This window comes from Lepisma saccharinum, chromosome 30 (assembly GCF_977018435.1).
Source record: "Lepisma saccharinum chromosome 30, izLepSacc3.1, whole genome shotgun sequence".
Taxonomy (NCBI): domain Eukaryota; kingdom Metazoa; phylum Arthropoda; class Insecta; order Zygentoma; family Lepismatidae; genus Lepisma; species Lepisma saccharinum.
The window spans coordinates 21,200,363-21,224,706 of record NC_139258.1 but is presented as its reverse complement, the minus strand read 5'-3'; the positions used below and the strand labels follow the sequence as shown (position 1 = coordinate 21,224,706).

At 39.0% G+C, this 24,344-nt stretch overlaps 2 protein-coding genes across 2 annotated transcripts in view; one reads left to right on the top strand and one right to left on the bottom strand.

The window, feature by feature from the left end:
* Window positions 1-7,025, bottom strand: part of Roc2 (Regulator of cullins 2) — a 126,728-nt gene extending 119,703 nt beyond the window's left edge. The window contains exon 1 of the mRNA XM_083115255.1: window positions 6,872-7,025. Coding sequence (XP_082971381.1) covers window positions 6,872-7,025 — 154 coding nt within the window. The remainder of the gene's footprint in view (window positions 1-6,871) is intronic.
* Window positions 7,026-7,224: 199 nt separating this feature from the next.
* The window catches only part of Shark (SH2 ankyrin repeat kinase), a 58,312-nt gene continuing 41,192 nt past the window's right edge, over window positions 7,225-24,344 (top strand). Inside the window, exons 1-5 of the mRNA XM_083115534.1 lie at window positions 7,225-7,400; window positions 10,952-11,054; window positions 12,520-12,657; window positions 14,712-14,876; window positions 23,436-23,620. Coding sequence (XP_082971660.1) covers window positions 7,398-7,400; window positions 10,952-11,054; window positions 12,520-12,657; window positions 14,712-14,876; window positions 23,436-23,620 — 594 coding nt within the window. The 5' untranslated portion in view covers window positions 7,225-7,397. The remainder of the gene's footprint in view (window positions 7,401-10,951; window positions 11,055-12,519; window positions 12,658-14,711; window positions 14,877-23,435; window positions 23,621-24,344) is intronic.

Sequence of the window (24,344 nt, the reverse complement as noted above, 5' to 3'; positions counted from 1 at the left end):
AAATTAACTCTAGGTTTTAGCACCTACAGCTCAAAGCAGAAAGGTTAACAAAAAACATTCTATTTGTGTCATTTTGGTAGCCAAGTTGTCTATGCAGCAGTGGAGATGATGTTAAAAAGAAAGTGTGTGTGTGTGTGTGAAGGGGTAAAAAGAAGAGTGTGCGTGGGCAGTTCACAACTTCAATATAATACAGGTCTTGTACAGGGAGGGCCAAAAAGATGTTACCACTTATGTGGCAACTTGAAGGGAGGATAAGTTAGGGCCTTGCAAGTGATTATGGGAGAAAAGTTATATGGAGACTGCAGTTGATATGTAATTGATATCCTTGAGATACACTTTGCACCATTCATATATAATAATAATAATCCGTTGCGCAACAGCCCATGAAGGGCCTAGGCATACCTACCGACTGCCGGTCTCCCTCCCACGCTTTCCTTCGTCACCTCTAAGCGTGGAGATCTTCAACCAGTATTGGAATAGTCGGGGGGTCAGCCCGACGTATCCCCAGCCGTTATAGTAGATCTCCGTGACCGGATTACGCTCACTCACTCGGAGCTCCCCAATTTCCTCACGATGGTGGGTCGCCACCGGCCCTATACGTAGGCTGAATAAATTCCGACCAGAGCCGGATTCGAACCTACGCCGTCCCGCAGCGAACGATCTCAAGACGAGTGAACGCCTTAACCCGCTCGGCTACGGAGGAGACATACACATATGTCAATTGCAGTGAAAATAAATACCTAAAAATATACTAACCGTAACCTCGACATATCCAATTCAGTGGTAATATGTTTTTGACCCTCCCTGTATAATGCCATGACTACAATATTTTAGATAATTTAAGTCACTAGCTATACTTTCTGTTAATAGCATATTCAAGAGAGGGGTCTATGGCCCCATCCACTAAATCTGGCCCTGATTACACCCAACACAATTTTTATAATTTATATATTTAAATGAGGTCACACCAATGATTGATTTGTTGTTTTAAGTCCACTTTATGTAGAGAAAGGCTAATCGGGACTGGACTTACAGTTTAAAGTGGGATCCAAACCACTATGCCATGTGCCTCCACAGGGTATCGAACCCGGGACCCCTTGATTACAAGGCTATGAAGTCACACCAATGAAAGGAGATGGGAAACAGAGGAAAATAGCTGGCATGACCGTTATCCATGACTATGATTTATCTTCTATAAATTTGTATTCTCGACTATTTTATCAATTATACTCAGCTCATGCAAAGAATCAAAGTATTAATGCATGCTGTGAGCAGAGCTGGCCCTAGGGAGGTGCAACTCAGGCACTTGCCCAAAGGATCGCAACAGAGAAAAATAATTGTTTGTGGACTGTTTATTATAAGTTATAAAATGCTGTTGCTACCAATTAAGTAACTAATCTGATTTTATCTGACTTCAATTATTGTTTTGACACACTTAAAACTATTCAAAATTACTACATAAAAATCATATTCAAATATTTCATTCAAAAATAGTTCAAGTGTATTATTAATTTAATTATAGAATGAAATCATTAAATGAAAATATTACTTTGTGAAAAAAAAATATATAAATGCAATAATAATAATAATAATAATAATAATAATCCGTCGCGCAACAGCCCATGAAGGGCCTAGACAGCATGGAAATTCAATGAAAAGTAAACAAAAATAATTACAATAGACAATGTTATTGGATATGATTACAAATTGCGACTTTGAACTGTCAAATAATAGTTAGATATGGAACATACCCAGTTTTGTAATTAAGTACGATAAATGTCGCACCAGTGGCACATCGGAAATGAAAAGAAAAACTAATTTTGAAACTTTTATAAGCTTCGCAAAATTCTTGTTTTTAAAGTTCAACATGTTTTAATTATTACCCTTAGATAGTAAAGGAGAAAATGTTAAGTTAATTGTTCATTAAATATAATGTTAATATTGTGATTATAGGATTATACTGTTATTATACTTCAAACTAAGCTATAAAAATCTCTGATTTTTCAAACCTCTGAAAAACCCACCTGGGGTCGGTCCTGACTCAGAGGCACAATACAGTTGCACAGCATGGACAATAAAGTTTCATGACATGGGTCTTCCAGGAACTATACTTTATGTTGTTTCAGAAAGCACATACATATATTAACAAGGGAATCCTCCAATTGACATGACATGCCACAACAGCAGCAGATAGGGTGTTGCATAGTTTTACAAATGTATTATGAAATAAAGTAAATCAAACATGAAGGTCTGAAAACTTATGAAACCAAAGTAGGAGGGAATGGGGCTCATAGCAATTTTATAATTTTTTCCCTCCTCTCCTTAAGTTATACTGATCAAATTTCCAGCAGGTGGCTGGGAAACAACAAATCAGTGATCAGTTCAATTCTCTTCAACTGACATCGAGCATTTTCGTGTCACAAGGCACCGAAAGTTGCCGGCATGACGAAACAAATGAGCATTGGATACACATGTTGCCTAACTTATTGTAAAATGGGGGCAAAATAGAGAGTTGATCAGCACAGTTACTGGATAAGTTGTACAATAGTACACAGAGCACAGAAAATTAGTACACAAAACACCCAAACACTGTACAAAGAAACTAATAAGAACAACCGACAAGAACAGACATCCGCTTGGCAACGTTGCTTCAGGAGAGCGACATTACCCCTACAGCTTCACAACTGAGGTTGTTGACACTCATCAAGGTCCCCCTCCCTCCCAACATAACTATTGGTGCTAACTTGGTACTAATTTACTATTCCACAAACAGATTTCTTCATTTCTACACAAGCAACTACTTACAGCAATAAGTTCCTGTGGCATTGTCTAACATCAGGAAGGTGTTTTATCTCATGTGGGAATGTATCATAGTGGAAATTCTTTATTTTTGTTGAAAAGTAATTCTCCGACGCACAATAGCCTTTGGAGCGTACACCTCCGTAGATTATCGCGCATCGTGCTTGTTTTCCGAAAAGATGACATGTCATGGATGCGTGGTGAAATTCCTACTGAGTGTGGAAGATGCACTGGATTTTGTAATGGGGTACTTGAAAAATGGGTAGCCCCACGAACCATTTCCGGCAAGGTTAGGCAAGCATAGTTAAAATTTTGTTCGTAAAATAATGTGAAAAAGCTTAAAAAGAAAAAAAAATATCTACTTGAGTATTTTTTGGGTTACGAAGGTTGGAAACACTGCAAATAAAGAAGTACTCGTAATGTGAAAAACTGAAATTACTTTCATCAAAAAAACGTGAATACACCTTCAAGAATGTTACGTGAAGCAGAAAGTACGAATGTTAAAGTGACGAAACGAAGAAGTTACATGTGATTGTGGAATAGTAAATTTTTACCAAAAGTGGCAAACGTACGCCAAGATGGCAGGTTTGTACTTACGTGGGCCATATTTTTTAATCAACTAGTCAACGGCCCCTAAGAAGAGACTATTATATCTAATATCAATAAGTCCTAGAGTTGGAAAATAACAAGCATATTATCTAGTCAACTTCCATGATGTTAGGTCCATTAAGAGTTTACATCCGAATCTCTTCCGCTACTGGACATGTACATAATATTTTTAGAACGATTACCTGATATGATTTTACTTTGCTTTTCTGTCACTTTTGGCTAATCAAGAAGATGGAGATGAATGGTAATAAGATGAATTAAAGGACACAAGCACAAATGGGCAACACATAACACGAGCACCACAGGAAATTATATTGGCTGACAGTCCAGACGGGGACAGACGCCAGACCTTCATTAGTCTGCAAAATGCTGTCGAAGCTTTAACATTTGGTCACCCTTCACCCTCTGCACTCTCTCGAGAAAGTTAAATATTTTGCATGGTTTATGAACAGTGCTCGAAAAATCTTCTTCAGAGATAGGCGCCAGCTCTGAAAATCAGGCAGCAGGAAACCACCTACTAGTAATTGTCGATACTATAAGAAGCCGAGCCAGCCCCTGTGGCGGAGTGGTTAGCACATTGCGCTACGACACCAGGGGTCCCAATTTCGAATTCCGGACTGGGCTTGGATGTTTGTGAGTGTCCATTCATCAACTTCATCATATCATTATTCATCACCATCTTTGCAATTTAGCCAAAAGTGGCACAGAAGCGAAGTAAAATAAAGCAAATCAATCAGTCTATAAGCTGAGCATCAAAACATCGCTAAATTATGTGAGAAAGCGGGAAATGGGGGTTGGGGGACAAAGAGTAAGAAATTGTTACTGACTCTATAGAATGTTCACAACGTTGATAAAAAAATAATTTGCTATCTTACGCTGTACTGCAATTTGAACTTAGGATCTACAAAGTTTCGTACACTGAAACTTAAAAAATGGGAATATTACAGCAAAAGATCACAGTCGCCAAACTGAAATTTTTAGCTGCCATGGCGACCGGAATTTTTCGAGCCCTGTTTATGAAGATTATGTTGTCTATGAACATTTTCAGTATATGAAAATGTGTTTAAATTACAACTGTAACCTTACCCTGAAACAGAGCAGCTCAAAGGCATCGCACAAGTCAATATAACACCCAACACGACATTCCTCAAAAGCATTTATAATTTTATGTCGTTAGGTTAGGATTGGGAGTGATAGTTATTTTTGACATGCCCTTTTGCTATTTGAAAGTGCATACAACGGTTTTACTAATAAAAAGCTTAGAAAATGCTCCAAAATGGCAAGTTAATACTTGCGGGGGCCATACTTTGGGATATCAAATATCTGTTATTTGTGTTTTACGCACACTAAAACCAATTGAATATTACATACAACATCGAAAAAGTTCAAGCTAATTCTCGAGGGGGTACAGCGGGTCAACGGCCCAACCCTCTGTCCCTCACAAGCGAAAGTGAAATATTTTGAAGAATATTGGATACTAATTTACTATGCTTGGGACACATTTCTTCATTTTTACAGAAGAAACTACTTATCGTAATAAGTTCCTGTAGCATTGTCTACCATCGGGAAGGTGTTTTGTGTGATGTGGGAATGTTTCATAGCAGAAATTCATGTACTTTGTTGAAAATTAATTCTCCGACGGACAATAGCATTTGGCGCATACACCTTTGTACATCATCATGCGTTGTGATTGTGCTTTGTTCATGTTCATTGGGTATCCAGTGTTTCGAACTGTCTGTGTTTGCAACAAAAGTTAGAAACATGCCGTCTCGTGGATGCATGGTGAAATTTGTACCGGGTGTGTAAGATCCAGTAGATTTTTTAATTTAATTGAACACAGATTCGTGAAGAAAGGAAAGGAATGTCGAAAATGTGGCAGTGAATGTAAGCTACTCCTTAGAAGGAATGGGCTGTGGGTATATGCCTAATATGACGTGTCGTGGATACGTGGTGAAATTGTGGTAAGTTTTCCGTATCCTGGAAACGGATTTCTTCAAATTCAAAACTTTGGGGCTCATTTGGGGGCAGGTGACTCCGGCCAATTTCTAACATGCCTTTAACAGGGACTCTATAGAGAAAGCCGGGGCTGCGTTAGCGGTTAGGGTGGTAGGTCAATTACCCCAGGGGTGGAGCCTGGAATCGGTGGGAAATTTGGACTCAAACGAAAATAATTTTTACTTTAAATTTCCCACCGATTCCGGGACAGATAGCCCCACAAACCATTCATGGATAGCGACACGAAACATTACAATTTCCTTCGTAAAAAAATGTGAAAAAGCTTTTTAAAAAAAATTACATCAGATGAGCTTTGTTCATGGCTATTTCTTGGGTTCCGAAGATTGAAACACTGCATAATGAATGAAAATCGACAAAAGACAAGCACGACGTGCGATTATGTAGGAAGGTGTATGCACCATATTGTGTCTGAGGCAAGCGAAAAGGCTACGATAAAGAAGTACTCGTAATGTGAAAAACTGCAATTACTTTGATCATAAAAACGTCAATACATGTTAAGGAATGTTCCGCGAAGCAGATAGGTAATTGTGAATGTCAAAAATTGACGAAACGAAGAAGTTATAGGTGTCCGACGGATAGTAAATTTTTACCGAATATTGATTATGAATATTTTCAGTTATTTTTAGCTCACAGAGACGTGTTATTGTGAAATAAAGCACATCTGTTACCTTACCGTGAAGAAGAACAAGACGAAGACCTCGTGCAAGTGAATACAGCACCCAACACATTTCACAACACCAGCTATAATTTTACGTTGTTAGGTTATAAGTTGATAGTAATTGCCGACGTGCCGATTCACTATTTTAGTGTGCATACAAACTGTTTTTACTGATAAGAAGCGGCGAAAGTATTTGGAGAAGACAGGTCTTACTTACGCAGGCCATACTTTGGAATCAAATATCTCAGTTATTCGTGTTTTCCGCACGCTGGGACCAATTTTATATTACGTAAAACATCGAAATATGTTTATTAAAATAATTCAACATAATTCTCGAGGGGGGTACAGTGGATTACCGCCCCCTAGCATTTTATTGTCATGTCATAGGGTTACCCTTACAACCAGTTTTTAGCACGAAAAGGAGCTTCAAACACCTGCAATATGCGAGTGCAATAACTAATGTAACCTTCTTTTCGGGAAGCAAATACAAAATATTATTTCTAAATAGTAATATGAGCGCCTTAGAGACGGCAATAGCATGTTCTAATGATTCTAAGATCATCTGACATTAGATGTTTATAATCAACACCTTATCTCATAAACGATTTCTCTGCAAAAAGATCCAGCACACGGAAGTCAGAACTATCTTATTATTCGTATGATGGAGATAAGATATGATTTTAGAAGAACAACAGTAAAGTACACTAATGTAGTCACAAATATTGACAACCGTCTGCAAGGATTTTATGTTAGCACAGGAAAACAACATAGTGAATTATTTTTACTTACCCATAACTTGAACACGGCAAATAGCACATGTATCACATTCAACATCCCAGCTCCACATAGCAACTGCATTCCATTTTTTCAGAGTAAACATCTTATCCGGCTTTTGGGATTCACCTTGGTCTCCACGATCACTTACGTCTCCGTCGTCCGCCATGTTCAAAGCGGTAGTGAAGTTTATGCTACTCAAGGTAAGTTGCACTTTAAATGTTTATTAATATGTTGAAAATTAAAACATGTTATACTCCATAAATAAAACAAAATTCTTATAATTTATTAAGTATATACATGATTTAATTGTTTTCTTTAAATTAAATATTTACTAACACTAATATTTTACGTAGTAAAAACAACTTGTTGCACTTCCGTTGTTTTTGTGTGTAGTTCGTGTTCGTGTTAAAATATTTTATTGCATCGTGCGGAGTAAATATGATGTGTAATAGTTGTTAGAAAGACTTACAATACATTTTAAAACTAATGGCTATAACATTTTTTAATGTAGAAGAAAGAGGGAAGTTGTACATGAAAAATGGTGAGTTCGGTGCAACCCGAATAGGAGCTCTCGTCATATGACAAATATGCTGTGTTGTCCGGAAGTTTTCATTTCCATTATGTTGACGAAAGGTTTATTTAAATCGGAAGCAAAAGAATGTTTTGGTTTCATGTACATAACGTTATATACAATAACATTCAGCAATGATCCAATAAAATAATGTATATCATATAGTGTATCCTGTGTAAACAGCCTTCTCCTTGAACATAAGATGTTGACAATATTTTTTTATTCGTTAAAAGCAAGTTTTTCGTGCAAAAACATAATGCCTCTTCTTACCCCTAAATGTCAGCGTAGAATCGCATCGATTTTTTTAATGTTGTCATAACCATGAAATTGTAAATTATTGTAAACCATATTACCGTATGAAGAGAGAAGAGTTTTTGCATTTAATATTCAACTGCCAAGTGTATCAAATTGAAACATACCACACACTCCTTCATCCGATAGTGATGAAATTTTGGAGCAATTTTACAATACCGGTACCTTCTCCAATTTCGTTCATATTTCGCATACTCACTAATTTAGGACTCCTAATCACGAATCTGAAGTTAAAATTTGGCGCTCACATGTGGAACTTGCAGAATAAGGGGGTCGGTGATCACAACCGACAATGCACAATTGCTCATTATTTATCGCAAGATTTTGCTTTTCGAATACTTAAAGAACGAAATATATATTCCTGATATTACTAGGACCCCAAAATTTAATTATGTTTGCCTAACCTAACCCAACCTTGCCGTGCATTGTTCGAGGAGTTTAAGGCTAATTGTGACGAGGCACCATCAAAAAATGTCGGTTTCGTAGCACTTGAGCGCCAAATTTTAACCACAGAATCGTGATCAAGTGTCCGAAATTAGTGACTATGCGAAATATGAACGAATGCACCCATATTATTAATATTTACCCAACCAAAACTGACTAAAAAATGGCTTTTTCCAAAGCAAAAGTTACGAAAAATGGACATTACTTCCTTCCTTCAAAAGGCACCATCTTTCTCACATGAACAACTGACGAACTGAAGGTCGCACAACACTTTAGCAACCTTCTGAACGCAACGTAACGAGTTGCGAACGTCACTTGTTCACATGAGAATACATGGCTTTTTCGTTGTTTATGTATCGACAGTCACCGTGGTAATTCACAATGCTATTTTACAATTTCTACATGTGACCACCAAATCTTAACTGCAGATACGTTATCAGGACTCCATAATTAGTGAATATTAGAATTATTAACGAAATTATGCCTTTTTTGCTATTGTAAAATCTACATGTTATTTTGAAAGTTCCACAGAAGAGTGCCTAATTTTAACGGCAGATCCGTGATTAGGAGCCCTAAATTAGTCCGTATACGAAATTGGAGAAGGGTCCAGTATTGTAAAATCATACCGAAATTTTAATACGGTGCTGATAGAAATGCGTTGTAGTTTTCAGAATTTTTTATTTGACCAAAACCCTGTTCTTATCGATTTACTAAAACAACTTGTTCTTAGTATTGGATAGGGTAAGACTCTAGTTTACGTCCTTTTCGTAAGGAATGCATGTCATATATCGTTGGAAAGCTTATTTTATAAGGAATTCAACAACGTAAATCCCAAAGCGAGCAAAAATTTCCTGGAGGAGTAAATCGAGAAAAACTGATGTTGTCCGGATATGCGTAATTGAATGTACTGAGGAATTTTAAGCACATATTTAGGGGTGAAATGAGTGCTAATGGAACCTGACCTAACAAGCCTAACCTAACCTCGTAGGCATACCTCGTCCCCGTGAATGGTTAATGGGGCTATCATGAACAGAAAGTCTAAAAAGAAAAAGGTACTTACCCGAAGAGATGCCGGGTGCCGCACCACGAACGAGCACCGTGAACGCAAAGAAGCAATCACCATGCAGATGAGGACGTAAAGTAGAGTCGAGCCTTTGGTAGTCCTACAAATACGATATTGGTATTGTTTTAAGCTCATTGTATCTGTTTTTAAAATCAATTACCTTTGTCAGTTCACATTGCAAAACTATTTTATATAGATTTTTATCAGCGGAGTAAAGATCTGTGTTGAATGTGGCGACACTGCAAGAACTGACTCGCAGTGACTGCCTGCAGTTTCCACAGTTCAACGGACATTGTTGTGTGCGGTGCTGCTACGTTCCACATACATCTTTGCTCCATTGATTAAAAATCTGTACAAAATCGGTATCCGGACACTTCCCCAATTTATTTCATATTTCACATACTCATTAATTTAGGCCTACTAATCACGAATCTGCAGTTAAAATTTGGCGCTCATGTCTAAAACTTGCAAAATAAGCTGGTGTTGCGACCGACACCCTCGATTTCTCAAGAAAACCAATGTTTATCGCAACATTTTGTGTTTCGAATACCTAAATAACGAAATACATATTCCTCATATTACTACGACCCCAAATTTTAACTATGTTAGCCTAACCTAACCATGCATGGTTCGTGTGGCTATCCATGAATGGTTTGGGGGGCTACCCATGCATTGTTCGAGGGGTGTAAGGCTAATTGCGACCATGGTTCGTCAAAATCTTGCGATAAAAATTGGTTTTCTTGAGAAATCGAGGGTGTCGGTTGCGATCATGGACTCCCTTACTTTGCAAGTTCTACACGTGAGCGCCAAATTGTAGCTGCATATTCGTGATTAGGAGGCCTAATTTAATGAGTATGTGAAATATGAAAGAAATTGGGGAAGTGTCCGGTATTGTAAAATCATACCCATGAATTGACAATGGTAATGGATTTTAAAAACAGATGCAAAGAGATTTAAAACAAGACCAATATTGTATTTGTAGGACTACCCAATACTAAAAAACAGTTGTTTTACAAAATTGATAAGAATGGTTTTCTTTAACAATTTTAAAAATATGAAAATTCAGAATTGTGTTTAAAAATTTTCTGCCTACACCATGTTTTTTTAAATCTCATCATGATTGGACCACCCATTTTTTATTTATAGAAATTCAAATTCATGTGCAGAACTAAAAAAATGTACTTTTTTGTCATCACGACGATGTAAAATGGAAGGCATGCTCAGAAAAAATTGACAAATATAAATTAACGTAGAATTGAGTAACCTAAATTTTGATGTGATTTGTTTTTATGTAGGCATGCTGGTTAATTTTTAATTGGAGTCCAAATTCAAGTATCCATAATTTTTTAATCCAATACTAGTTCTTACACACAGATATTTTGAAAACAAGTACTACTTTTTACTAGTGTGTGTATAGTTGTAAAAACACAACCTAGGGAAGAATACATTTTTAATAAAAGTGTATTAGATAATAATAGATAATAAAATAGCTCTGGCCTGTCACAAAATTTGACCTACCAGTGAAAGTGTTAAAAATACTGAAGATCAAATGCATTAAACATGTACATTATAATGATCTTACATTTTGTCTTATCATGTGAGAAATGTCTACTTCATAGAACTTGAAAAAAATTGTATCTTTGGAAATTATCTATTGTGATTTAAATTGTTCTTGTTTGCTTACTGTTGCTCTTAATTTCAGACACAACAGCTTGCCAGCTCTTCAAATATGAACAGAGAGGAGAACATAGCATGGTTTCATGGAAAGATTTCACGAGAGTCTGCAGAACAAATATTAAGCAATGGTAAGTCCCTGTTAGTGCACTAGATGCACATCTTCGTCTTACTTAGCATGGTTTCATGGAAAGATTTCACGAGAGTCTGCAGAACAAATATTAAGCAATGGTAAGTCCCTGTTAGTGCACTAGATGCACATCTTCGTCTTACTTGGCGCTACAACTCTTTATGTGTTTTGCCCTGCTCAACAAATTTCTTCCATTTAATTCTATCCTGGCAATCCTTCTTCCAATTTGAGATCTTCATTGTATCTCTTTTATTACTTTTAACTCACCCAGGTTCATCAGTCCGGCATTCCTTTGTTGAGCATTTTTATCACATGCGATTTTGCAAAAAAACCAACCTGGAGGACCAGGGTTTGTATCAGGCTGGTCTCTTAGAATGTTCGCCTTCACCACGGCTGAGGAATCTGCTCCATCCCCCTCGTAACCCTGAAGAAGGGACCCTTACCAGGTGCTACCTCCCGGATCAGGAGACCTGTAGCTCATGTCTGCAGGGGCATTACTCCCCGAGATAGGACTGTCTCCGAGAGAGTTCCTACTCGTTACTGGTTTGGGACTGGGTAGGAATATTAGGATAGGATACGATAGGACGTTGCAGAATGCCTTAGTCTGGCTTCTCTTCTGAGACCTATCCAGCATGGGTAGAAAATCTACTGCTGGCATTGCTCTCAGCCTCAACAAAGCACGCAAACCTCTCCGCCTGCACGGTCAGTGCTACGCTAAGCCGGCATTCCCTGGAAGTGGGATGCGCGTCAGTTATTGGTTTATTGACATTTCCAGTACAGCAGAAGACATCTTTAACCGGAAAGAGACTATAGTAAGATAGTAGACTAGTGTTAAAGGACAAAACAAAACAGTATCAAGATAAACAGAACCTAATTTCATTAGTTATGTACGTCTCCCTCCAAGTATCAAAGCAATATCATCCATTGCCGCATCCTCTTGATACCTAAATTTGAGATGTGGCAGAGTGGTTAGCACAGCATGCTACGATGCCAGAGGTCCCGTGTTTGAATCCCAGCCGGGACAAAGGTGTTCTTTGTGAGTGTCACTTCATAAATTTCATCATATAATCACTCATCCTCATTGTTGCGATTAGCTGAAAGTGGCAGGAAAGCAACACTAAATAACAAAAATTAATGATAATAACAATAATAGTTATTTGTAAGAACCCTATGAGTCAGCCTATCTTGTTTCTGTTCTCAGTATAAATTATGGTAACAAAACGTCTGTTGAGTTGGGTTGTGAATATTATTCAGCATTGAGAATATAAGATTTTTTGCTCTGTTGCATATTGTTGGAAAAACTTCGCTTTCCTTTATTTTAACTTAGTCCAGTAATCACTGAAGGAGCCTGTAATAAAACTTACATGTCATATTGGCCATAAAACATTACCGCAAATACATTGCTTGTTCAAACATAACCTGTATTTTTATGTTCATTTAAGTTGCATTTCATTTTGTATCAACAGAGGGTAGTGAAGATGGGATATTCCTTGTCCGGGAAAGTAATTCTGCTGTTGGGGACTACGTGCTGTCTGTGCTGTACCAAGGTGAACCGTGCCATTATCAGATTCGAAAGCATGGAGAAGATGCCTTCTTTTCAATAGGTAAGCTTTCTCAAATGTGAATTTATCACACAGCTTTTGCAAGAGTACTGTGCTTCGTATCTTTTCTGTAAAGTCTACAAAGTTCAAATGTCATTTTTTATTTTGCTTTAACCCAGTGGTTTTCAAAGTGTGTGGGGTGCTGTGGCTGGCTTTCAGGGGCACCGCGAAATGTCCCAATATTTTCACTGAGATGACACTTACATGGTTTTAGTACTATTTAAATTATTTTGAAATATGTGTTTATTTTTTAACTTAAAAGGCAAGCAACCTAACCACACTGACTGAGCATTGCAAGGGTTAGATAGGCCTAAATTCTGACTAGGGCGCCACGGGAAAAATCTTGAAACACTATGAGCACCATGAAATGAAAAAGTTTGGGAACCACTGCTTTAACCTTTTATTTCTCAGCAGCAATATGTAGCAAGAAGAGCTCCTGCATGAACAAATGGTAATGCTCTTGCCTTTTGCGCAAGCATTTCCGGGTTCGACAATTGGGACTTTGAAAAGAAGCACCACACTGCATTCTTGAAAGCCAGAAGACAGTTGCAGTTGGACTCAGCATTGACCACATCTAACCCAATAAAAAAATTCACTAGGCAAGCACTGTTGCTCCATAGTAAGATTCAGGAAAAATTGGAATGTTTTTTTGGCAAATAGATATTTATTGTAATGGCAATAATGACTTAAATCTTCAAAGATTTTACCAGTTCCCATTGGCATTGTAGCATCATGATAAAATTAATGTTATTCTTAAAGATTTACCTTCTCTATTTTAAAAAAATTTCGTCATTGTTGTTTTCATTTTTTCTCTTGAAAAAAGATAAGCGTCAAAATGATTCATTGATGTTTTCTCTGGGTGTGTAAGTCTTGTGTGAATGCTCAAATGAAATTGAAATAAATAATAATGTATCTTTATTTTTATGGATACATTGACAGGATTTTGACAATTTTTCTTCAATGCTCGTGGTTTTGTGCAGCCAGTATTATATGAATGTGGAGCAACAGTCAGACAAGCAGGTTGGCTTGGGATTCCAACATCTTCACTGCTGTTTAGATGATAACTGTGAATGCACTCCACGTGGCCTACTAACATGCAAAGCAAGTCAAGATGTTGTACTCATTTTTAATACGAGGGCCATTTTTTTAACCTCCAATGGACTGTAAAAAAAAGACAAGTGTAAGTAACAAAATGAATTTATTACCAAAAGTTATGTACATACCTGGTTACATTGTGAAATAGTCGCCGTGAAGATTCAGGCATTTGTCATATTGTGGAACGAGCTTTCCGATACCCTCTGCGAAGAACGTTGTCGCCAGTGATGTGAGATGGGCCTGAACGGTGTTTTGAAGATCCTCATTGGTCTGGAAGCTTTGGGCTTTGGCCTCCTCACCCGTTATGAGGCTGAAGGTTTCTTGAAAACAATTGTTACTGGAGGTGAGACCTGGATTCAGTACGTCACCCCAGAAACAAAAGAACAGTCAAAACAATGGATGCACTCAAACTCACCAAATAAACCTTCAACAACCGGAAGGTTATTGCTACTGTTTTTTCGGACCACAAAGGTGTGTTGAGTTTATGGAACCGGGGACGATCAATGCAGCTGTTTATTGTCAGAGGAGCTTTAAAACAACGTTCATGCCCATCTCACATCACTGGCGGCAAAGTTCTTGGCAGAAGGTATCGGAAAGCTCGTCCCACGATATGACAAATACCTGAATCTTCACGGCGATTATTTCGGAAAGTAACCAGGTATGTACATAACTTTTGGTAATAAATTCATTTTGTTACTTACACTTGTCTTTTTTTACGGTCCATCGGAGGTTGAGAAAAAAATTGCCCTCGTAGCTTTTCCTTGATTTTCACCCTGTGTTGTGTTCATGATTGTTGGATAGTTGTAAACAGTACTTCAGTGTAGTTCATGAAGAAAAGAGATAGATTCATAATAATTATCTTCTTCCATGCAACCACGGAGTCAACTTCTTTGGCCACAACTTCGTTCCATTCCATGTTCAGTGTTGTTCTTAAATATGTCATTGTTCTTTATTGTTTTCAGATGAGGAGACAATTATTCATGGGTTGGAAACATTGATAGAGTACTACCAGGAGGATGCTCATGGCTTGGTCACCAAGCTCTCTCAGATGTGCAAGAAGGACCCTCCGCCTCACGACTGCAGGCGTCATGGCCGGACAAATCTCCTCCATCGAGCTACCAAAGAAGGTAACTGGGAATTTAAGTATTTTCTTTAATATTAAAATAAATACAGGGAATGTGGGCAATATCTAGTTAAGAAAGAACCATATCTGTGAAACTACTGCATTCATTGCCTCAAGGTGTACATACCTTATTTATGCATGTATAATGCGCACCCTGAGTTTTGATAGGAAAAAGCGACAAACAATTCATATGTAATGTGCAGAATAATCCAGATTCAAGAAATGGCTTTCTTAGTTGCAGGCCATAAAGCTGTTGCTATGCCGATCAAGAGCAAATGATATTACCTATTCAATGAGTCACCTGTTGCTATGTGGGCCAAAAGGAGAATATCATGTTGTGTAAACAATGCAACACCAATCTTTACTCCTCCATCTCCTTCCACTGTGTTTAGCATCCAAAAGTTTTCACTTATGTAACCACCTTCTTTATTTAGTAGTAGAAGGAAGTGAAATCAAGATTGTTGTAGGTTTGCAGCACTAAGGAAGGTATTTTCTATTATTTCTCGCCCGACAGGGGTGACCTTTCACGTAGTACACCCAATTGTCAACCTCACTTCCACATACTACACCCTGCACTGCATTTTGCAGATGAATGAGGCTCTGGCGATTTGCCCTGGCCAGTATAATTCTGTGTGTTCTTCTGTGTCTTGTCCTTATGTGTGCTGAGTGCCTCTTTACAACCTCAGCTTTTAACCAAAGTCAGAATTACTTACGTGAAATTTAAAATTACTTACGTGAAATTTAAAAGATTTCGTAATTCCGCGTTGCACAATTTAATGGTTCAATCCTATTAATTTCGAAGATCCACTGTCTTCATTCACAAAAGGGTACGGCGTTTGAAGCGGAGATGGTACCGCGTCAGTACATTGTTTGTTCCCGGGCGGCGGTGGTTGCGGTTTTTCCCGTTCGGCAGCACTGGCGCGCGCATCTTGGTTTGCGTCGTCTGCTTCCTGTTGTCCGGTGGCGTTGCCAGTTGGGGGTTGGGGGGCTGGGCCGTGTTGCTCGGTAATGTGCCGTTCCTGTTCCCCGCGTGGCTGGAGGGGGGTCGAGTATGTGTATAGCATCTTTTCTTTTTCAGGTCGGGGATCTTTCTGAGGACAGGGTGCCAAGTTGGGTGTGCTTGTCCATTGTCCAGGTTTAGTGCTGGTTTCTGCTGGATGATAGCATGGGTTTCTTTGATGGTGTTTTCTATGACAGAGCCGGTTGGGTGAAGTATGGATATGGAGGAGATGGTGTGGTTGGTGGAGTGGAGGTGTTGGGAGAGGCCTGATTTAGGTGTGTCGTTTTTGGAATCTTTTACATGTTCGTTAATCCGTTCTTGGACGGTGTGGATGGTTCTGCCAATGTAGGTGTTGTGGCATTGGCATGTGGTCTTGTAGAATATTTCAAAATTTTAGTTACGACACGACATTCATTACAGTTATGTTTATTTTAGTTCTGTTAACCTAAGGCAGAATATTTTCATCTTCCAACGTTACAGTTATGATTAGGGACCGGATGTTTAGGCACTAAAAACATATAAAATAGGCAGGCAAATATGCACTTATAATTTTCAAAATAGGCATTAAAATACAAATAGGCAATGAAATTTAACTCAAAATAATGAAGATAGACACACAGAAAGAAATAGGTGTTTGAAAAATATAGAAACATACCTGTACATTCTTTATAGTTGCTTAAAATAAACCAGGAGCTCATCATTTGAGACAGCAGTCCAATATTGTACTTAATAAATCACTGCAAACAGGAGTCACGTCAGCCCAAAATTTTCCATTGTGTAATGGCTACACACAATAGTCTGACAGAAGAACTTGTTGGCTACTTCCAACCAGTACGCAAATTATTTAAATATACACTTTATCACTGCCCACAGGGTTATTTCAGTTAATAAATTTACACTATATATTCCACACAGCAGTTTGAACTAAGAAACTGTTTAAATGCATTTCAAGTTTGTACTGTACAATTTGTCAGTCTCTGAATAAGAAGCACTAATTGCAGTTGCACATCTCAACAAGGTATTTCTTCAGGTGATCAACCGACAAGTTATGTCTGCGATCGGACAACACATTTTTTAGAATTGAAAAAGATCTTTCAACCTCCACAGATGTTACCGGAGCATACTTAAAGCACGCGAGAACATGTGGATCTAACTCAGTTTGTATATTTTCACCTTTCAGAACTTGTTGAATAGCCCTTAATTTGCAGTCCTTATTAGCTGCAATAACTCGCTTGGAAGCATCGGAAACTAATCCTGGGAACAGGAAATTGTATGCACTGAGTTCAGTCATGTCCCAATTTTAAAGAAAATGCCTAAAATAGGCAATATATGGCATTTATGAAATAATATAGGCAATATCGTATGAAATAGGCAAAATGAAATTGCCTTTAAATGGAGCTAATCCCTCCCCCTGGCCTTCACAACATTCGTTTTCATCATATCTCTAACAAGAAAAAATAGGCATTTTGCCTAACATCCGGTCTCTAGTAATGTTGTTATTAGTTACATCTTAGTTCAGGTAAGGGGCTGGACCCCGGGTGCAAAATAGCCTAAGTGCAGATGCACCGAAAAATTTAAATTCAAAGAAATACTTGCCCGACAAGATACCACGGACGCGATAGGTGCATGCTTGAATTCTGACAGAACTGTTTTTCTCATTGTCAAAACATTGCATTACAAAGTGAAAATTCATGGAAAATGGCCATTCCACTTTTATAATGTTTTTTTAAAAATTATTATTACTAAAGAAATCCATCCTGGTAATTAGTATTTGTGCCTGTTGATATATACATGTCGTCATCCTCTGTGGCTGTACGGTCTAAGGCACTGTGCTTTGGACTTCCGACTGTGGGACGGCATGGGTTCGATTCCACCTGGGTTCTCGGCCTGTGGCGACCCATCATCATGAGGAAATTGGGGAGCTACGAGTGAGTAGCATAATCCGGTCTGGAAAATTTCCTATAACGGCTGAGGGTTCGACGTGCTGACCCCACGTCACCCCATTACCGGTTGAAGAACTTCACACCTCTAGGTAGGATTGTGGGAGGGAGACTGGCAGTCGGGAGATAAGCCAATACCCTTCGATGGCTGTCAAAACACAGATTATTATTATACAGGGTGATACAAACTTTCAGGGATGATGGAGAAGGGCACATGTATCAATTTGAGATAAGGAACCCTGGTCCGGAAATGACTTAGTCCAAAGTTATAAGCGAAAATCGGTGTATGAAGATGTAATACTTTCATTACCTTCACAAGCTGCTACATTCACAACAGTTGTTCAAAGTGGAGTCCCCCAGCTTCGTTGCAGGCATGACATTGTTGCACAAAGTTCTGGTGTACCCGTTGGAACAACCCCGGGGTTGTTCGAACAATATCACAGGCAGCGAGAATTCTTGCCAGGAGATCCTCTTCAGTCTCGACAGTGTCTCGTACACAAGACTTTTCACATGATCCCACAAGAAGAAATCAAGTGGGTCAGATCAGGTGACCGAGCTGGCCATGGAACAGCTTGTGAAACTTGTGAAGGTAATACAAGTTTTGCATCTTCATACACTGATTTTTGCTTATAACTTTCAACTAAGTCATTTCCGGACCAGGGTGCCTTATCTCAAATTGATACATGTGCCCTTCTCAATCATCCCTGAAAGTTTGTATCATCACACTGTATACATGTCATACACAGAGAAAATGTGTGTGGTTTCATGTTGGCTGTCCGAATTATTCTGTGCATAATACGCACCACAGTTTTAGGCATCAAAAACTTTTGAAAAAAGTGTGCATTATACAAGTAAATATGGTAATTGGATAGAGAAGTCGAAAAATTTTGTTGGGTGCACTGGAAGCAAGGGAGAGAAGTGTGCACTTTGAGCCCCAATTGATGGAGAGAGAGGATATCACCTCCACGAGAAGGCACAATGCAGCCTATGAAGTTAGTGCAACATAGTTTTTGGACAGAATTAGGCAGTGTTGAGTCACAAAGAGAAAATGTAAAAAAATTCAAATCTCTCCCAGGATGATATCAATCAGTTGCAGGTTTCATTTAGATGAACTGGTAATAAAACCTTTTTGAGTTTCTCTTTCCGATATGTAAACAATAAATGCAGTAGTTGTGTTTTTTTTACCCGCTACTTCTTTCCTGGACATGCTATATTAGCAACAACAACAACAACAACAACAAAAAGGAATAGTAAAATATAAACAAGAGCTGAGATGATGCTAACTGGTATGTTCAGTTTGCCTTGTTGAAATAAAAACAACAAAATACTAATAGTACACACTTACTTCCAATCTTATAACACTAACTAACAAAAGAAGGCTGCATAGTGTCAGCTTCTGAACATATTCTTCAGGATGCTGAAATAAGATAAATTGCGCAGGGGCAGATTTTGCATCTGTACAGAAACATATACAGGGTGTTTCTAAAGGTCGTTTACAACGCTTGGGAGGTGATTCCTCACACGAAAACAAGCAAAAATTCTAAGTTCCATTTTTATGACTGAGGCTTCGTTTCCGAGATAGGAGCCTCGCAAAAGGTGACAAAGTGAACGTCACACCTGACTGGGACGAATACTATAACAGATAGAGAGGCGGTTCCAAGGGAATCATAAAGGAATCGTATGTGCTCAGTCCGGAAGTCACTATGAAAAGTTCACTGCACGCATGCGCAATGGAGTCCTCAAAGGAATTGGGGATTTCCAGCAAGAACAATACATGGAAAGGGTATGTAACGCAGCAAGAAAGACCGTGACAATGAGAAATGCGTTAAAGACAACACATCCCGACCTCAAACATCAAAACATTAGCACGGAACACAAAATCCGAAAAGTTGAGCACGGTTGCATACCCCAGTTACACGCGAGGAATGAACGAATCATGTCATGTGGCATACGAGAGACACACTACTCCACCAGGAGGAGGGAAAGAAAAACACAATATCAGATGATTGCAACAACGTGTATTTTTACACGCGACAACTACGTAATATCCCCCCACACACAACAAACAACAAATGCTACAATATCTTACGCACAGACAGTCCTGTCACTGTACACCAACTGAAGATGTCACTTTCACCACACAAAGGGGGTGGGGAGCAATACCAAGAGTGTTCTCACTGAGATTGCCGAGGATAATAATCACAGACGGTTTTCAAAATGTCTGCCGTTTACTTCTACGCAGAGATGACAGCGACGAATCAAGGATTGTCGAGTACGAGCAAACAAGCCAGGTGTATCTGCTACCATCGCGGCGGCGACGTTGATGCGAGCAACGAGGTCCTCAGCTGATGTGACAGGTGTGTCGTATACGGGGGTTTTCATTTCTCCCCAGAAGAAAAAATCGAGAGGGTTGAGATCTGGCGACCTCGGTGGCCAAGGCACAGGCTCATCCCTACCAATGAACGTATTGCGAAACACGTCATGCAGGAAATGTCGTACATTACAATCGAAATGAGCTGGTGCACCATCGTGTTGGTACCACATTTCTTGCCAAAGGTACGGTCTCCAACAGTTCAGGCAGAACCTCACTAAGAAATGCATGATACGTGCGACCATTCAGGCGAACAGGGAGAATGTATGGTCCAATTAAATGATCATGTACTATCCCGCACCACACATTCACTGAAAACCTGTGCTGGTGATGGGCCACAAAAAGTGCATGTGGGTTGTCAAAGTCCCATACATGACTGTTTCTACTATTGAAGACATCCATCCTGGTGAAAATGGCTTCATCTGTCCACAATACGTTTGCCCCGAAGTGAGGGTTTGTGTCCAGCTGATGCAACAACCATTGGGAAAACTCCATACAAGGGCGAAAGTCACGAGGTAACCGTTCTTGTACTTTCTGCAGTTTAAAAGGGTGCATTCCTTCCTCTGACAACACTCGCCACAAATTCACATGAGACGTGTTTCGTGCCCGAGCGAGCACTCGCGTACTGGTGCCAGGATGTTCTGCGACCGCTGTTAACACATCTTCTGCAAACTGATGTGTGCGTACACTTTGGGGTCTTCCAACTTCTTGCCGCGGTGGTAACACTGACCCTGTTTCACGCAGTCGACTGTCCACTACCTGAAAGAAGGTGTGAGACGGTAAACGTCTATGTGGAAAGCGTTCTCCATAAGATGCCTTGCCTCACGGCTATTACCACGTGCCTCCCCATACATGAGATGCATGTCTGCTAGCTGCTGGGTCGTATACGCAGCCATCTGTGTAATAGGGAGCTGGAACTGCAAAGTATTGTTTTTGTTTAAGACTGGCCCACTGCACAAATTGGCCGTATCACCGTACGAACACAACTGCTGATCATATCCCAGCACCTGCAACACGACTGGAACGACTGCCGGAGAGAACCAACCCTTCGAGCATTTGTTGTTTGTTGTGTGTGTGTGTGTGGGGGGGGATATTACGTAGTTGTCGCGTGTAAAAAAACACGTTGTCGCAATCATCTGATATTGTGTTTTTCTTTCCCTCCTCCTGGTGGAGTAATGTGTCTCTCGTATGTCACATGACATGATTCGTTCATTCCTCGCGTGTAACTGGGGTATGCAACCGTGCTCAACTTTTCGGATTTTGTGTTCCGTGCTAATGTTTTGATGTTTGAGGTCGGGATGTGTTGTCTTTAACGCATTTCTCATTGTCACGGTCTTTCTTGCTGCGTTACATACCCTTTCCATGTATTGTTCTTGCTGGAAATCCCCAATTCCTTTGAGGACTCCATTGCGCATGCGTGCAGTGAACTTTTCATAGTGACTTCCGGACTGAGCACATACGATTCCTTTATGATTCCCTTGGAACCGCCTCTCTATCTGTTATAGTATTCGTCCCAGTCAGGTGTGACGTTCACTTTGTCACCTTTTGCGAGGCTCCTATCTCGGAAACGAAGCCTCAGTCGTAAAAATGGAACTTAGACTTTTTGCTTGTTTTCGTGTGAGGAATCACCTCCCAAGCGTTGTAAACGACCTTTAGAAACACCCTGTATAAGATACAGATGTGAGGACCCAGCTTCCCAGGTGGTCTTTTACTACGTGACACGATTTATTGAGTCCCTTTGCTGCTGTTCCCTGCTTTCTACATCCCAGTCCACTACTGTATTTCACCCCATAATCATTGCACCCTGTTTTTTCAGTCCAAAAATTGGTACATAACCTTTCATTGAGCAGTCATCACATTGGTGCTTCAGATAACGAAACCAATGATAGGAGTGCAGAATCTTTGGACACAGGAGATTAAATTTTGTAAGTTCTTACTTTGCAACACTGTAGTGTCAGTCATTTGTCATCATGATTAGCTAAAAGTGTCTGAAAAGCGACACTAAATAACAAACTGGGAGCGTCATAGCCTTTTGTAATTGAAGAGGTTCTCTGCTGAAGGTAATGAGTAAATCAGTTTGAAAAGTAAAAGTGATTTAGGGGAATTCTGAGTTCCGTATTTCTGTAGAAATGTGTATGCTGTTTGACTGCAGAAGACGAGACTGGTTCAAGAAGTCTGTGAAAGGGGACGTAGCTATAAATATGCATGGAACAGCACTGTAGGTTTCAGATCATTAGCTTGTTCGTATGCATTCAGTTGTTTTGTTTATTATCTCTTGCTTTATTGTGTTTGTGATGGCTGTTAGAACTCATAACATCACTTTCAATCGTATTCTGTCAGTGATGTTACTGTGTGTAAAACTTCAATGTTGTTTCAATAGCAGACAATTTTAATGGAAGATGTTCACGTTATCTCTTCCACTCGAATTTAACACTGGATGTTCCTTGTCAGCTATTGCACACTTGCGATGATTGTCTTGACTAATGCAGACTGACTGTCTGCATTAATGGAAGGAGGCCAAGGAAATAGTGAAGAAAGGTGAAGAAGACGCAATGAACTGGACTGGTGGACTGAAGTTAAACAAAGAATGGAAGAAGATGTTAGAAAGAGTGGAAAGGACAAGAGAGAAAGAAGAGAAAAGAAGGAAGAAGAATGAAGGAAAAAGAGCATGAGATAAAGAGTCCAACCACATTCTATATGGAAGTAAATATGTTTAGCCTTTTAGGTGAAAGTACAGTTGACAAGTGAAAGCCACCTGCTAGAATGTTCCAGAACAACTTTCTAATAGTCTTGAGGGGAGTAATGTTTGTTTATATATATATTCCTGTTTTTGTATCTTGTTACATTTGTACTTGGTGCAGAGTCTGAAGAAGACCTTGCTAGAAGGTTGAAACGTTACGTTTTTTTTATATTTTATAATAAAATAAATTTCTGCCTTGGTCAGCATATTGAGTTTTTTATATCATGGAAACAAGGCTTAATGGTGTTTTGTTTTTTTCTTTGTAATGTGCAGTGGATACATTATGAAACATCTATCCACGATGTTATAGGATCTTTGTCTGTAGATATTCAATTGGCTTGTTGATTAGTTGTCAAGGATGAAGTTAGTCATGCTGTAATATTTAGAGTTATATGATTAAATTGTTATTTTATATGAAATCAAACCTGCATACGTTATTACTTATTATATTACCATGGTTGGTGACACAGCATGTGTCATTTGATTCATTCCATTCAATATTTCTCCATCAGGAAACTACACTGTTGTATCCGAGCTGCTCAAATGTGGCTACAGGAGTCTGGAAGCCAAGAACCAGGAAGGGCAGACAGCTGTGCACCTGGCCAGTCGAATGGGGAAGGACGATATATTGAAGAAGCTGATTGGAGCAGGAGCTAACATCAATTGCAGAGATACTGCTGGCTATACACCTCTTCATGTAAATTTATGTTCCTTGTTATTTAACATTGTGTGTTCCTACTATGTGTGCCACGGATAGTATACTTACCTTATCTGTCTTCTGATTGCAACCATGCAATGTGCTACAGTTGACAGTTAAAAGCATTGCCACATATTTTCGGCTGTCAGCAACCACCCTTTCTTATGTACATCGCTCAGTAGAATATATATGATATTAGAGATGGGACCGATTAATCGGTACTCTATCGGTATCGGCCGATATAGGCATATCGGTTTATCGGTAAAATTACCGATTATTTTACCGATCCGATATATCGTTAAATATCTGATAGTTTAGTGCAAAATTCTGCCATTTTTGTTGTAATTTTTATGGATAATCTCCATGCCCTACTTTTTTAAAAAGTAAATGTCTAAATATGCAAGTTCTCTTGCACTGCAGTCACCTTGAAACACACATTTTTTAAGGAGGTCAATGAACCTTTCAGGTTCTTCCCGGACCATTTCTAATTTTATATCGGATCAGTAGAATATCGGTTATCGGTATCGGTAAATTTTGTATCGGTACTTTATCGGTATCGCCCAAAATTTCATATCGTCCCATCCCATAATGTATAATTAACTCAAGAGGTAGAAAAAGCAACATATAAAATAAAATAGACAGATATTGCGGGTTAATTATTATTGGCATTTTGTAAGCATTTCAATTTTTGCAATGTACTGATCAGACTTGCACTACTTTTATG